At 41.3% G+C, this 17,480-nt stretch overlaps 1 protein-coding gene across 3 annotated transcripts in view; it reads left to right on the top strand.

The window, feature by feature from the left end:
- Positions 1–344: 344 nt before the first annotated feature.
- Positions 345–17,480, top strand: part of ghrb (growth hormone receptor b) — a 45,456-nt gene continuing 28,320 nt past the window's right edge. For 2 of the 3 annotated variants that reach the window (XM_084324683.1, XM_084324685.1), the window contains exons 1-2: positions 345–523; positions 13,864–13,953. In XM_084324683.1, coding sequence (XP_084180809.1) covers positions 13,875–13,953 — 79 coding nt within the window. In that variant the 5' untranslated portion in view covers positions 345–523; positions 13,864–13,874. The remainder of the gene's footprint in view (positions 524–13,863; positions 13,954–17,480) is intronic. The other variant, XM_084324684.1, reaches the window with a different exon arrangement.

Genomic DNA, 17,480 nt, shown 5'->3' on the forward strand with positions numbered 1-17,480 from the left:
CATTGGAATACTGGTCATACATCGTCAGACAGTCAGACGCTGGCTGGGGGGCCAACTATATAATGCCAGTTCAGTTCAGTTCAGTTCAGTTCAGAGTTTTTATTTGCCACATGGAATAATACAATCATAGTTTCTTCATTTTGACCAGTGCCTTGGTCAAAAGCAAAAGCAGTGGTGGCGTGGTAATAAGCTGGTAATAAGCCTTCTGTATGGACATAGCATGCATACTGTCTCTGGAGACCTAGCAACACGTACTGCTGCTGCCTCTGCCCGCCCACTAGAGGCGCGGCCCAGTGGCGTACACACTGGATCCGTGTGGATGTCAGAGGATCTTTTCTTGGACAGCAAAACACAGTTGTATATTCGACTGGATTCGGTCTGAGAGTCTGACGTCAATTGTTATACAAATTTGTCAATGGTCCACTAGAGAAGTTCGAAGTCTCAAATGGAATAGCTCCTATCAAGAGGTAGGTAGCCATCGCCTACCCCGTTCAAGACAACGTGTTTTCAACTTATTAGAGAGGTGAGTGTGTGTCGTGTTCTTAATGTTCACTTTAAGACGTGGGCTATGTTACACTGTAGCGACTAATTATACAGTTGTGGATGTCCTGTAAGATTCACGTGTAAAGAGATGTATTTATTTGCATACGGCGTTGAACGATATGCGACTTACAATTCGAGCGATTGATTGATTGATTGATTGAAAAGTTTATTAACAGATTGCAGAATGGGTACAGTACAGTACAGCTCAATACATACAATTGTTAAGAGGATGCAGACCTGAGAAAGACTTTCGTCTTGTTTCCATCAGGGTCCCCCATTTTCAATTCATCGATATGACACGTGTATGACATACGGATAGACAGTACTGCTACATCTATACATTTATGACATACCAGATTTTCAAATACAGTACTGTTTGTGATACTAAAAAAATCCAGAAGAAGAGTATATACATTTGACATAGAAACTGTGCATTGGGGGAGGTTGGGTAGGTTGGGTAGGGGGTTGCGATCGCCTATTTTCCGTGGGCTATATATCCAAATGTGGCCTCACTTTATGTTGGGTAAAAGTTTTAAGATAATGAACATTCCGTGTTGCATTGGTAGGAAATAGGAATCAATCTGAAGTCTTTACACTTCAGGTGTCCCCATCACATTTATGGACTATAGGCTATGTCATAAATGTAGATAGCAGTAGGCCTACTGTCTATCTGTATGTCATATGTTATGAATCATGATGAATTGAAAATAGGGGACCCTGATGTAAACAAGACGAAAGTCTTTCTCTGGTCTGCATCCCCTTAACAATTGTGTGTATTGAGTTGTACTGTATTTTTGTAACCATTCTGCAATCTGTTAACATTTTCAATCAATCAATCAATGCTGCAGTATTGGTGGCAAAGTCGGATCCTTTATTAATTAGTAGGCCTGTGTAGGCAATAGGCATATTACAGTAGGCTGCCAAACTGTTCATTATAATGTGTATATTATTTTATCTCAGACTATCGCTGTCACGGCCGAGGAATAACGTTGGTTTAACCATGCAAGTAGCCACATTCTGAATTTAGTCATTGATTGATTGATTGATTGATTGAAAACTTTATTAACAGATTGCAGAATGAGCACATTACACAGCTCAATACACACAATTGTTAAGGGGATGCAGACCAGAGAAGGACTTTCGTCTTGTTTACATCAGGGTCCCCCATTTTTAATTCATCATAGTCTAGTCCGAGATTGTTTTTTTATAAGGCTGTCCTCACTAAATACATGTTTTGTTGAATAATAGTCACAGGATTTGTTGACGAATTGGCAATCAATATGTTGAGGGGGGGGGGGGGGGGGGGAGCATAAAAGACTTATTTGGATCGACCAATATAACTCTTCTGTGCCTATTCATCCCAAATCTGAACGTGAACTTCATGGGTTTGTGATGGATTATTTGTTAGTGGGTATTTCAAAGTGCCTCATATTTGTCAAGAGGAGACATCCCTCGATTTGGATCTACCTTTGGTTGACAAGATGTTTCAAAACTGGTGCCCCTACAGCCTACATGCACTGTTGCCAGGCTAAAATAGGATGGAGAATATCCCCACTACTGAAATCCAATACTAAGAAAGAACCATCCGACATGATTAGATATCAAAGCAAAGCAACTTCAGCATTTTTTTGGGATCTGTGGATGAAGATGTCAGATGTTTCTGGGTGCATGTACTGTATTTGCAAATCTGGTATGTCATAAATGTATATATGTAGCAGTATTGTCTATCTGTATGTCATGTATGTCATATATGTTATGATGAATTGAAAATGGGGGACCCTGATGTAAACAAGACAAAAGTCTTTCTCTGGTCTGCATCCCCTTAACAATTGTGTGTATTGAGCTGTACTGTACTGTACCCATTCTGCAATCTGTTAATAAACTTTTCAATCAATCAATCAAATCAATCAATCAATCAATCAATCAATCAATCAATCAATCAATCAATCAATCATGGCTTCTATATCTCAATGCTTGTTTTCCCGTAACCTCAACACAATGGTCTACTCTACGCGGTCGATACAGGGTTGTATCGGCACGGCAGTGGGAAAAAAAGAACAAAACAAAGTTGTATCAGAGATTCTGAGACTTATTTAGAATCACCTTTTCAATGAGGTCAACACTTCGGTTAAAGACAACACACCCTTTCTTTGCTCGCCTAAACATTAGATACGGTTGGGACGGCCAAGCTTGATTTAGTCTCAATCCCTCGATTTAATACAAACAAGGGCCCTTCATGCCTTGCCATCTGCAGCTGTGTGGATAGTTCCGTTCCGCCCTCAAGTTAACACAACCTTTGCTTCTGTCTTATCACCTTGAGACGGATTTCCCTTCAGCGAATGTAAGGAGTATGCTTGCTTGCACGCTGTATACTGCTATGCACTTTTGTTTTACTGTTACTTTGCACTCCAGGTAGGTAGACGACACATTTATTTCGTTGTATTTGTGCTGTGCAGTGACACAATACAGTTGAATCTAATCTAATCTGAACAGACTTGGAGCAGCCATACAGTACATTTAGGCCTCTAATTGTTGTAGGCTAATATTGGTGGACATGAAATGGAGACGTTAGTGTTAAAGGTGCTGTAAGTGGTATTTTGTTTTGTTAAAATACGTGTTAAATAGCTCTACATTATTCTGACAGCCATCACTCAGTGTTTAGTGGCTCTCCCAGTCCCTCCGCTCTGAAGTAAACAGAAAACATTTCTGGTATCCCTTCCCACTTTACCCAATCAGGAGATGGAACCCTAGATATTTTTTACTTATTTCAAGAAATCTTGCCAAGCCAAATTTGCTTACTCCACTGGTACATTATTTAACTTGTTTCAAGTACACATTTGCTTAAAGGAAAACTCCAACATAAACAATGTTTATTTTGTACATTATCTAACGTTAACACGAACCTAAACTAACTTTAGGTTAGTTGTAACGTTAGTTTAGGTTCGTGTTAACGTTAGATAATGTACAAAATAAACGTTTTCCGCTGCTATAAACGTCGCACTTTTATTTTGAAAACCCCAGAAAGCAAGTCATTATTTGCTTTACCATCCTGTTCTGTGTTAGCTCCGGTTAGCTCCGAGCGTCCAGTAGTTAGTAGTATATTATCAATACCAGCCATTGGATTACTGTTTTCTAAATTGGGGAGGCTTTTAATCGTCAAGGTAAGAGGATTTTAAGTCATGGTATCCATAAACTTCAATCGGTTCGGATCCTTTGAAGGAATGAGAATATCAACAAACCTGTAGGGAACGTCAGGCTACTGTCCTCCCTCACTTCCAGTGATGAAGCTAAGCTATGCTAACGGAGCGACTGTTCCCAAAGCTAAATGCACGCACAGAGACAAAAAAGGTATCTATCTTCTTGTCTAACTCCAGGGAAGATGTTAAATAAGCTAATTTCCCAAAATGTTGGAGTTTTCCTTTAAGACTAGTTTTGTATTTCTTATTTTTGTCAGACCATGTTTGCAGTGTGGAGTTCTCTCTCCTGATTATAGATGAAGTGGGAAAGGGATACCAGAAAATGTATGCTCTGTTTACTGCAGAGCGGAGGGACGTCTGGTAGACACATGTTACTGACCAAACAATCTATATCAGTGATGGTTGTTGTCGCAGTGTAGAGCTATTATTTTAACATGTAGACCACTTATTTTAACAAACAAAAAATACCACTTACAGCTGTGAAAAATGGGGTCCTGTTCATGTTAATAGATTCAACCTTGTATGTAAACAATGTATGCAAAGGCAAAATGTCCACACATTTGGTATAGTCGTATTCCCATGTATATACCAGTCACAGGTTATGTACTGGAGGTATAGTGTAGAATAGATAATAGGTCATTACTAGGAAGTACTAGTTTCCACATTTAGGCCAGAGGTTTAAAAACAAGATGTCTCTATAATATATTTAGACCATTGTTTACAGGGCATTGTTTTCGATCTCTCTGTGCCTCAGAGAACCACCATCTCCCCTTTTCCTAACGGTTCCCGCCCACATCCTCTGTCCTACTGAACGACACGAGTGACATTTCCTTCTGTTCTTACTGTGTTCTCAAGAAAAGGGGGAAAAAATGACAAACACTTTTTTTGAACTTGGACAAAGTTGAGGACTGTTTTCTATTGCGCTCGGAATGCAGAAGGATGATGAAAACGGTCTTGGGACTGTTTAATCGAGAAGCACAGGCCCTACGTTTCCCATACTAGCATCAGGGAGAAAGAGCTGGATCGAGGCCAGGAGGACATAGGAGGGATTTCACAAGTGCTGGCGAGAGCCCAGTGTTATTGGCTGGGGATGGATGTCATGTTCAAACTGTTTACCCTGTCGGGTTTCGTAACACAACTCACTAGGCAAACCACACAGCTCCAGGATCAGTAGGAGAATAATTAACCGAGTGGACGTCGCCCATGCACGGTGTTGCCTCTGCTCAGTGCTCACCCATGCTGTTTATAGAGCAGGCCAACCTTGTGGGAAGCCTCCAGCAATGTGCACCACAGATTGGTATCCTTATTATGTCTGCTGTATACATACATACGTACATTATGTATTCTGTAGCGTGTGTGTGTGTGTGTGAATCCACACAATGGGCCTCATTCACGACTCTCACGACTCTCACGACTCAGTGCATGTGTGTTCCTGTGGGTCGCTCATCGCATGTGTGTGTGTTAATCTGATGACAAATAAAGACTTGTACTTATAGACTTATACTTGGTAGGGCGTTCCATATTGATGTGGCATAATTGCAAAACGTTTTTAGTCCCTTGTTTGAGCCGAATCTGGGTTTAACATGGTTTGTGGAGCTCCCTCTGGTGTCTACTAGTGGATCTACTATTGGATCTACTTTCTCTGTGGATGGTTTTGTGAATAAATCTCCATTATGCTTCAATTACTGTGTGTCCACTGACAACGCGGTCTCCCAGGTACTACACAGCACCCTCTCTCACCTTGACCGCCAGAAGGGGGGCTATGTGAGACTGTTGTTCATTGACTACAGCTCAGCGTTCAACACCATAGTCCCCACCAGACTGGTGGACAAGCTGATCGAGCTGGGTCTGAGCTCCGCTCTGAGCGCCTGGGTACTGGACTTTCTGAGTGATAGACACAGTCGTAAAAAAGGCGAAGCAGCGCCTCTACCACCTGAGACAGTTAAGGAAGTTCAGAGTATCTGGGAAGATACTCCAGTCCTTCTACTCCGGAGCTGTAGAGAGCATCTTGACTGGAAACATCACTGCCTGGTATGGAAACAGCACGGCACAGGACAAGAAGGCCCTACAGAGAGTGGTGCGCTCAGCCGAGCGTACCACGGGTATTGCACTACCTCCCCTGCAGGTTCTATACAACAAGAGGTGCAAATCCAGAGCCTCACCACCCCAATAACAGCCTGTTCCAGCTGCTGAGGTCAGGCAGACGCCTGCGAACCCCAGCTACTAGGACAGAGAGGCTTCGGCTCAGCTTCTTCCCCCAGGCCATCAGAGCCTTGAACACTGAACACTGAGTGCCACAGAACACTGAACTCTGTGACACACAAGCACACATGAGCACACACACGACACGCACGCTGTACACGCTCGCACTCTAGCAGCCACTTTAACATGAGCAGGCACACACTCATGCTGCACACGCCCACACGTATGGCCACAAAGGAAAGGTCACTTTAAAAATAGTATAGCAACAGAAACAGTGTATTGCACTACCAAAGGACCTAGCATGTCCTTCATGCTCTGTAAATAACTATGTACAAATACCGAGATGCCCCACTATGTTACCTGTTTATTGCACAATGTTGTTTATTGGATTCTATTATATGTTGTACTCAGGGAGCGAAATTAAAGCCTGCCAAGCGCCATTTGCGGGCAGATTTTACGTTTGGCGGGTGGGACTGAGAGGTCTGTCCGCCATGTGGCGGCCAATGAAATAGTCATGTGAAAACCGATCGAATAACATGATCCAATTCTTAGCGGCGTTCTCACTCGCTGTCTCAAGCACACAGACATGCAACGCGCTGCTCCTCCCTCCTCCAGCCCCGCCCAACCCCATGTAAACAGAGAGGCTAGAGTCGGGCCGGGCAGTCTGCTGACTGCTCTAACGTTAGCTACCGTTACAAAATGACCCAGTCAACTATTCACTTTTAGTTTAATACTGAGGCATTGTCCGTTATCTAGCCGGCTAGCTACTGATAGCTCCCGATATCAACAAATGCTCCAGCAAGTCTAGTAGTGCATAATACCTCCGTTGGATAGGTAGCTACCTAGTACACGTTAGCTCCAGTAGGGTCCAGCTGCAGTGCCGGAGAATCCTTGCTGGAGCTGGAGGCTACTCGAGTATACACACAGACAGTGGAGCTGTTTGCAGATAGCGAGCATTTTGACTTGTTGCATGGTGGCGATAACGTTAGCTACCGTTACAAAATGACCCAGTCAACTATTCACTTAGTTTAATACATGAGGCATTGTGTAACGTTATCCAGCCGGCTAGCTACGGATAGCTCCCGACATCAACAAATGCTCCAGCAATAGTCCAGTGCATAATACCTCCGTTGGCTAGGTAGCTCACTAGTCACTACGAAATGTCGCAGTAAACTAAATAGTTCACTGAGGCGTTGTCCCAACGCCATCCAGCAGTAGCTACAGAAAGCTCCTGGCATCAATGTCCTACAACAACATGCGTATTCGAGTCCCTGGCTTACATCGCTGCTGAATAGGGTCCAGCTGTAGCTCAGGAGAATCCTTTTGCATGCTGAATGTAGCGTTTAGGGTCCAGCTGCAGCGCCGGAGAATCCTTGCTGGAGCTGGAGGCCACTCGAGTATACACACAGACAGTGGAGCTGTTTGCAGACAGCGAGGTGGCGATGTCTTGCAGATAACACAATCACAAGTATGATTATATAATATATATATTTTATTTTAAAAAAAATTATATAAAATAATAATAATTTTTTTTTATCAAAAAAAAAGTTGGCAGGTAAGAAATATGCTTGGCGGGTAGATTCTTCCCATCTACCCGCCACTGGCCGGTGAGTCAAAAAGTTTATTTCGCTCCCTGGTTGTAGAGCCATATGGAATCCGCGATCACGGAATCGCGGACGGAATCGCGGAATTGAGCAATAAAAATGGAATCCACTATAAAAAAAAAAAAATTTTTTTTTTTTTTTTTTTTTTTTTTTTTTTTACTTTTTTTTTTATGTTGTGGAACTTGTACAGCACTTTGTTCAACTTTGTCAGTGCTGTAAAGTTTAAACCTTTTAAAATCTTAGACAAACAAAACACTTTGCTTTCATGAAATATTGTAAGCCGTCATTTGAGGCTTTATAAAAGCAGCACAATGAACACAAATCTGTCAGTGCAGAGTCCGTCATCTTAAATAACAAACAGCATTGCTTGTTGTAGTTAACAAAGAGAGGCAGTTGATTTTGCTAAAATATATATAATTTTTTTTTTTTTTTTAAATAATCAAATTTTATTTTCATATTCGAATCCCATGCCCATCGAACGAAGCTTCGAAGCTTCAAAGTATTTAAGACGGCCCTATTAAATGGACTGTTATATCTTATTAAATTGTGGACATTTATTAATTCCCACTTATTAGACACTATTTCTGATGGTAAAATGAGCGTACAAAGCAAAATACAGAATTCTGAAATATTAAAACGGAAAAAACGGAATTTGGAAAAAAATAAAATGGAATTTGGAAAAAAATTAAACGGATTTCATATGGCTCTACCTGGTTGTACTACTGTATTGCACATCGTTGCGGGCAAGACCACCCGCATTTCATTGTATACTTGTATGCCGTGACAAATAAAACTCTTGACTTGACTTGACTTGTTTATTGTATAGCAATAAGGTTGGGTGAATTGGGCCATTGTATAAAAGCATTACATCACTTGAAGTCGTGTGTTATACTCATTAAATCACGCCTAGGGGGGGTCTAACGACCCTCCGCTGCGTGTCGGGCCTAACAACCACCCCTAGGCGTTATCTAATGAGTATAACACACTCCTACGGGTGATGTAATGCTTAAACATACAGTCACAGACACAGACAGAGAGGAAACTGGTATCTATCTTCTTAATAAGCTAAGCTAATTTCCCAAAATGTTGGCGTGTTCCTTTAAGCCACATTTGAAAAGTAGGACATTTTATTTATTTATTAAATGTTTTATTTGTCCTTTATTTATACAGGTAAAGCACTATGAGACCGATATCTCTTTTTCATGAGTGACCCGTTTACAATAGACATATCAACTAGAAATGACATATCGATTTTTACGGGGTGTGGGCATGTCTTCCTGGCATTTGTTTTGAATCTAATCTATCTAATCTATAGTAAATTGTCAAGCAGCTCCCCCCAGAAATACAGCTATTTCAAAGCATGGGTACACAAGGGAAAACCTTTTCTTATCACACGTAGATACTGCAGACTCACACAGTCACACAGGCTGGTCCTCCATATTGGGGAAGCCCTCGCATCATGGTACACTCTTATGCCCATATATGGACCAAGAGAGGTTAAAAATGGTCATCTGAATCAGACAGATTCTTTGATTATTGCCACTTACACAAAGTGTATTAATCTAGCTACTAACTGGGGAGGCTGAGAAATTAAAGATAAAGGAAAATAGTGAGGACGATCGGTTACAATAGTTAAACCTCACATTGAACAGGGATTCCCAGTTGATGTTGTGGGGCTTGTAGGGCAATCTACTCTGCCACAAGTTCTGGTAATATACAATCCTGATCTTTAAATACTTGACCATGCAGCCAACATTTCACCTAACATTTCACTGATTGTTACTAAGATGTACCTTTTGCTAAATGAGCAATTCTGTCCCCAAAGCAAAGGTGCTCTCACCAAAGCAACAGAGTTCCAACCAAAATCATAAAATGACATAACATGTTGGAAACCATTCAGCTAGATTCATTAGCACGACTTACCTGTTGCTAAATGAACAATCCTGTCCCCATATTCTTTCCAAAGCAGCTGGCTTTGGAAGAACCAAATCCACACGGAAGGTGCCGAGCGCGCCTGTACGTTAATGCCAAGCAAGCAGTGCAAAAATGCTTCCGCATTCGTCACCGCACGCTAGTGCGGTAAAGCGCCCTTCTTTTCAGACAAATGCTACCGTGCGTGCACCGGCGGCGGCGTGCTCGCTCAGGTGCGTGCGTGCGCCGGCGTGCTCGCGCGAGGTGCCCGCGCATGCGACACGAGCGGAGCTCAATATATATAAGTCACCGCCCCTTATTCAGTATCCAACAAATAGCTCAATTGGCAAGGACACATGGCTGTGGATCCTATGGCTTGTTTGCTGGCGAGTTCGAATCCCATCGAAAATATTTTTTAACGTGATTTTTTTTTAACGTGTATTCTTTCGCCGATTAAGGTTAGGCATTGTTTCGGAGTTGGTTAAGGTTAGAACGGTTAAGTTTAGGCGCTGTTAAGGAGCTGGTTAAGGTTAGAGTTTGTCAAAGAGAATGGCAATATAATTTCTATGGTTAAGGTTAAGGTTAGGCATTGTTTCGGAGTTGGTTAAGGTTAGAACGGTTAAGTTTAGGCGCTGTTAAGGAGCTGGTTAAGGTTAGAGTTTGTCAAAGAGAATGGCAATAGACAGCCTATTTCCGCGAAAATGAAAGGCGCATTACTGCATGCCACTACGGTAAATTTTTGCACTGCTTGCTTGGCATAAAGCTACACGCGCCGAGCGCATCGAGCCACATTTGTTGTTGTCAAGGCAACACTTTGCCATTAACACATTCGGGGCCATTCGATTTCCCCATCCTGTTCTAGCACGGCCAGGTTTTCATTACATAGTTTCACTGTGCGCCACCTTGTTTGTAGAGCTAAATCTATATTTTATATTATAGCTATGATACAATACCATGGTCATTTAACTATCTTCCGTTCAAGATGCAAAAAAGAATAAATTTTTTCATGAATACGTTCACGCGTTATCCCATGGTGAATATAAGTATAATTTCGGAATGACCCGGGCTAGTGGAGTGGAGCCAGTGGCATACAATATTGTATAATCTGCATAAAAATGTACATCCCAATGCAGAGAAATACCATATTATGTACAGTATATATATAATGTAAATAGAAATGGACCCAGAATAAACCCTTGTGGGACACCTTTAGTAATTTCAAGAGAGCTTGATTTTATACCATCAGCAACAACAGCTTGAGTTCTCCCTGAGAGATAATCAAGAGAAAGCTCATCCAAACATATGGAAACGTATGCTTATTTATTAAAATATTATGGTCAATAGTGTCAAGCGACAAATCAATAAAGAGTGCAGCACGGTTATCAAGATAGTTAACTATATTAGTGTTGCTGCTGTAACTGTACTATGGCCCTGGTCTAAACCCTGATTGCTGTGGTTGTAAAATGTTATCCAGCATCCAGGAAGGCCTGTAACGAATTAACTAATGATTATAGGATTTTGACTAAGCAGCATCATTTTGATATTGGAGGATAAAACGCATTTGGGATTAAAAATAGATTTTTCAAAAATAAATGTTTTTATTGCTACTGAAATAGGCTATTGCTCACAACTCGGGAATCACCAGAGATCTCATAATTTGATTCCAATTATTTGGGCTAGAATTGTATTGTCAAATGATTCTCTGTGCATATCACAATACAATTGTTTCTATCCAATGCAATACGCTGTGATTATAATTATAACTTACACCAACACACTGTATAATTATTGTTGCATTGTTATACATCATGGTTCAAAACTGAGTTAGCATTAGCTTCACTTACTTTTAGAGGATTCAAATTAACACCACAAAAAAAACTGAAAACCCAGAAAATTGGATTTAGTGAATTTACATTAGATTAAATTCAAAATGACAGTATTGTCATTATACAGCACAATGTAACAGTAAAGTGCAATAGTAATATACAATGTACAGGTGATTAAACTGGATATACAATGTTGGATTCTGATCAATCTGGCCAGTATCACGTCTTCTTGTGTTATCCTCTCTCCATCCACTCCTCTGCGTTGTGTACTTTTAATGATCCTGACGTCTCATATACTGGCTGATACAATCCTTATCTCTCCCCGTTAGTGCGATCCGCAAACCATAATAATTCTCCACCTTCGTAAGAATTCGACACTTTGACACAGCGTAATACCTTACAAGGAGAAGCAGTGTTTATTTACATAAACAGAGACCTCATAATCAGATGGGAACCAATTCGTATTGTCCTTGTAAAATCTATTCTAATGATCTTTCGGTGTGTTCAGTCTATCGTCCTTCTGCTATTCAGTCCAGTGGTGGTCAGGCCTGGTCGTAGCCAGAACCCTTCTCCCGTTAGCCGAAGCTAATGATGATGTGTCATTCCTCCTCCTCCCCCCCCCCTCTCTGTGATGAGAGGAGAGAGTCTCTCAGTCCTAGTCAGATTGTAGTCTGCCCTTAGCCGCTCTTGGTCTGGCTTACACCCGGAAACTAGGGATGGGTACCGAATTTGGTACTTTTGAGGTACCGAACCGAAACATGTCGGTACTACCGAGTATCGAATCAAGAGAGAAAAAAAAAAGAAAAAAAAATTATAAAAAATTCTTTTTGCCTTTTTTTCTTTTTTTTTAACTTTTTTCTTTTCATGTCAACGTTCACACGCACAATATATGCTTACCTAGGATTTGACTTGATTCAACAACAAAGCAGTCGGAGCAATGACAAGCCGAAAACTGTCGAAATTGTAGTTATTTGAAGTTTGGATTTTTTTTTTACGACTGAGGTAGGTAAATAAAATTTCTTGAGACTAAAGTACCGAAAAAAGGTACCGTTGGGTACCGGTATCGATTCACAGGTACCGGTAACGGTACCGGCATCGGTTCAGATGTGAAAGGTACCCATCCCTACCGGAAACACTGTTAGATTTATAGGACCTTCGCCATAGCAACGACGGCCCGCTCCTCTTCTGGTTGTCATGCGCTGTCATGACAACTGCTAATAACCTTTCACACATTTCAAAACGTTTCATTACTGTCAAAACCTCCATCGCGCTCTGCCTCTGTGCCCTGCCACGGTATCAGCTTGTTGTGTCTTAGATCGGAATTCAAAACATTCTGCTGGCTGCTAAACATTCTGCTGGCTATGCCTCTGAACCGCTTCTTCTATCACCGTCTGCATGCACTTCGACCTCTCTGACACCGTTACATGCTACCATCTCCCCCCAATCTATACATCACATACATTGAAAAACACCCCAGAGGGGGAGCTCCAGTAGCTCACCGCGTACCTCGAACGCTATTTCGGCGTCGGGGACAACCGTGCGCGTCACGGATCTGGGGTAGCGAGTTCGACTCCCGGACAAGCCGTACTTTCTCAGAGTGTCTTTCCCCCCATCTGTACCCCCATTCAACCTGTTTCTGTCGGTCATACTTGACCAGAGAAAAGCGATAAACGCAAAAAGAACCAGCTGACTGGTCAAAGTTTTAAAAAAAGAAAAACACCCCAGAACCCTGTTTTTTAATACTATATTAGTGTAGCCTAATCTGTATCTGCAACTGTGAAGAAAAACCACATTGGTTTAAACAGAATGACACATTAAAAAAAATATATATAAAAAAGTATATATATATCTAAAAAAAAAATGTATAAAAAAAAAAAATTCTAATGTTGATTTTGAATTCAAATGCCAACGTAACGAATGAAGGTTTGAACGTTTGGGCTCAGCCCTAATGTACAGAGTTTAAATATTGGCCAGCAGCATAACTAGTAAGAGTAGGTAAGGGATATGTACAGATATATAGTATCTAGATAATTGATTAACATTTAGAATGTTGTGCATTGATGCAAAATCTGCAAAAGCTAGAATTGTGATTATTACATATGAATGGATTATTTCTCCTACCCCTAGTTAATTATGTGCTGAACTGCTGATATAAGATCATGTTCAAGTTCACGTTCATCTTTGTTATTATCATTACTAATAAATATTCCCATCTAATTCCAAGCCAAATTCCTCAAATTCATAATAATGTGAAATGTGTTCACTTGGGAGTGTATTACAAGGGCAGACAGTTCTTCTAGGAATCCGGCACACTATTTAGAAAGGTTTACAGTGCGCTAGCCCTGCAGATAAGCTACTGTGAAATATAGGCTATTGACGACACAGCACATATATAGGCAAGTTATTCAGTACAGTATACAGTGTTGGGCTGTGAGAGACGTGAGAGACGTGGTTTTTCTGCATACTGTTGAGGGGTGGGCAGAGCTATCCTATTTAATGGTGGCAGTGGGCTGGGCTGTGGGCTGTGTGGCTCAGTCGCGTTGACTGCGTCTAGTAACATTCTCCACATGTTCCTTACAGAGTTGAACATCATGGCTACCACCCTCACCACGCTCCTCTTCCTCCTGCCTATACTGACGGACGCTGCGGAAGAACCAGCCTCGGACCAAGGTACCTTTTGATTTATTTTCAATCATTTACGGTGGATATAGTCTAAAATTGTGTTTCAGTGCACTGGTGCTGTACCGGCTTAAGGGCTTACTTAGACCGAAGAGCCCCCTGCCCTACAGTCGGATAGCAATGTGTCAGAATCATATAAAGTGCTTAGATGAATCCTATTTATATGACCATTTGTAAATATATACAGAAACATGAACAGGATAAGTGAAAGTATACCAGGCTTGCAGGGGGAGTGAAGAAACCTGATACTACTACTACTACTACTAATAATAATTATAACATGATAATAAAGAATATTTGCATGCATGACTATGATTAAGAACCATGTTGCAACCTTGAAAATGCAGTGTAATGTCAAATTATGCAGTGATTGCATGGAAATTAAAAATGAAGTAGGCTAACAATTGCATAACTTCTACAGAACCATATGGGACTAATTACGTTCAGAATTCCACCGTTTTTATGGTTTTATGGCCGGCAATAGCATATTGCTAGAATGATGTCAAACTTTATTTGTAGTGTATAATTGTGCCATAGGCATTCAAAATGGATTTATAGAATCTTTTGCACAACACAAAACAGACTGCATGGATAAGAGCCAGTGGATTTCTAGTGAAGTAGCTTCCCAGGAATTCTGGGGTGCAGGGAGAGGCTGAGCACTACTGAACAATGAGGAGCTGTTCGGTCATTGAGAGGCCTCCCCTTTCCCCTGGGAGCCACTCAGCAACATTGGAATCACTGCATGTATGCAGGATGTTTTATTCACGCAATGGCCCTATAGGACTAGGCACTATACATAGAGAGATTATATCATAGGGGTGGTGTTTTTTTTTTTTTTGACTTTTTTTTATGATAAAAAGGAACATTTCAATACATTTTTGAGAATGTCAATTGATAGTCTAATTTTCCATTTGATTCTGTTTTCTTTTGATTCACTTCCTCATCACCATGCTGCCCAGTATGATGATGATGAACATGGACTGGGTTATCTCAACATGTGTGCAAATAGCTTAGGTTCATGAGAGTTCATGTGTCTCCATGGAGGTCTTCTTCTTTTGTTACATTTTTGATGAGGAAGACCGTGATTTGGCTGCATACTCTGCACCAAATCACCACACCGAGCCGAAAAGTGAAACTGTTAACATGTCCGCTCTCTCTCTCTCTCTCTCTCTCTCTCTCACGCACATCAATGAAATCCTCTTTTAGAATGATAAAATATTCCAGAAAATCCCAAGTGCATGCAAAATTACCATACCAAGAATGTGATGATGACCTTTCTATCGATTTTGAGTTTTCTAATGCTGAAATATTCACATGGGCATTCCTGCTCGTGAGACGATCTCAGACCTGCGAACAGCGCAGCTCATTTGCGAGCAGGATTGCCCCAGGGAACGATTAGTCCTATGTGCCCGGACTGCCTTGAGACCTCCAGTGTTCATAACTCTTTCCTGCATATTGTCGTACAAACCATTTCACTGATAAAAGTTTCCCATATCACCCAGCCCAGGCACAGGGCCATGGAGTCATACACTTGTGTTTTCGTCTTGTGTCTTTGTTACGCAACACTAGAGGACATTTAGTGCAGCGGAGTGCGTGTGGAACAACCGTGGGCCTCTCCTCTCTGTTTGTTCTTCGACTCCTTTGAGTCCTCCTGTCTCACCACGTTGCGTTCTGCGGAGTTGACAAAGCTGCTCTGTTTTGACGAGAGCTTCTTCCCTCCTAATTGAAACCCGGGGAGTGAGAGCGTGCGTATACGACTTTTGCCAAAACTCTTCAATGGTGCTACTAGGCTTTATTGGAGAATAGTCTCGAGGAGGGTCTTAAGAGTTCGCCAACTCAAACACACAGGCGGAGGAAACTCTGCAACAAACATTTTGAATGCCTCACTTATTTGGAATGGGCAGTTTATTTTTGTTTCCCTTGTTGAGTTTTACTGCGTGTCGAGGGTCGCCGGACAGGCGCGCACGCTCAGCTGCTATACCCATACAACAAACCACAGGGAGTAGGAGTTATTTTCAAGACATAGAGCTTCCGTAATAGGAAAATGCTTGATGGAAAAGTTTTTTTATTTTTCATCTTTATTTTGGGACACGGACTAGTCCATCTAGTCCATTTCTTTTAGCTTTTTTCCGCCCTACTATCGGAGTAGTAAGCTTCGGAACTTCAATCACGGATGTGAGCGACCTGGCCTCCGAGAGAGGGAGGAAATGGCTTCTCTAATGCAGTGTTTCTCAACTGGTGGGTCGCGACCCAAAAGTGGGTCGCAGGGCCATTTCCAGTGGGTCACGGATGTGTGTGCAACAAAAAAAAGGAAAAAAAAAAATATATATATATATATATATATTTTTTTTGCACTACCTATCTTTGTGAAAGTGGCTTCTCAGCTCTGGTCCAGCTGAAGACAAAGCAGAGGAACAGATTGGACATTGAGCATGACCTCAGAGTTGCTTTGTCTACCATCACCCCAGACTTTGAGACTTTTGTCAGGAGCAAACAACATCCCCAGTTATCCCATTAGTTCCCCCAAACTTAGGTCTGTTATGTTAAGCTAAGAAATCTGCTAAGTTAGCATATATTATTTATTATAATTTTATTTCGGTTTTTAGCCCTAGTTGCACTTCTGTTGCACTTTTTGTGTTTATTTCATGTTTTTATCAGTGCATGAAAGATTGTGTATTACAGCAACAAAAAAAAATTGAAATAAATCATAGTGGTTAAAAAATTTGGGTCGCGACTTAATGACTAAGGAAAATGTTGGGTCCCGAGGCTAGACCAGTTGAGAACCACTGCTCTAATGTATAGGACAATGCTCTCTCCCCTTGAGAGTCAACTGATTGATGGAGTTTCAGCCCAGCATGACTCACCCTCAGTGCTCTTAGGGGCTGCAGCCTTGCATTGTGCAAAGTAACATCCCTTGGAATAGGAATACTCAACAAGCCAATCAATTAAGTTTTCTAAACACAAACATCCAAGACATCATATTTAATGGTTTTGGTCGCTGATGGTCGCTGGTTGAACGAAAATTACTCCTGAAAGGAAATCCATTTGCAGAAGCGTTAAGGCAATTCACAAGCATGCTGTGTGTCCTCCTGGAATAGACTGGATGTGTACGCACTGACGTAGGAGGGGCAAAAGAAAACAACCTGAAAACATGTTTACTTTGTGAATTTTGCCTCGTAAAGAGAAAGAAAGAGCCTTATAATTCAAATAGAGCAGGATTGATAGATTGATTCATATGTGTTTTTGTGGCCCAGCTTTGTGAATAAAGCCCTTGATGTCTTCTGCATACATGTTTATTTATTCCAGAGGTGAAATAAGCGGTTACGCTAAACAAACATGGCACTGCAAAAAGTAGCCAGACGGTTTGCAAATACAAACTACAATTTAGGGTCACAATTGGGGCTGAACAATGAATACAAATTCTATCAATCGCAATATTCCAATCATTGACTCTTTGGAATAACCTGCCTCAAAACCTCTGCTGCATTTACAGTAAATTAACTTTAAAAAAATCATCT

The sequence above is a fragment of the Notolepis coatsorum genome (genome assembly GCF_963971535.1).
Source record: "Notolepis coatsorum genome assembly, chromosome: 11".
NCBI lineage: Eukaryota > Metazoa > Chordata > Actinopteri > Aulopiformes > Paralepididae > Notolepis > Notolepis coatsorum.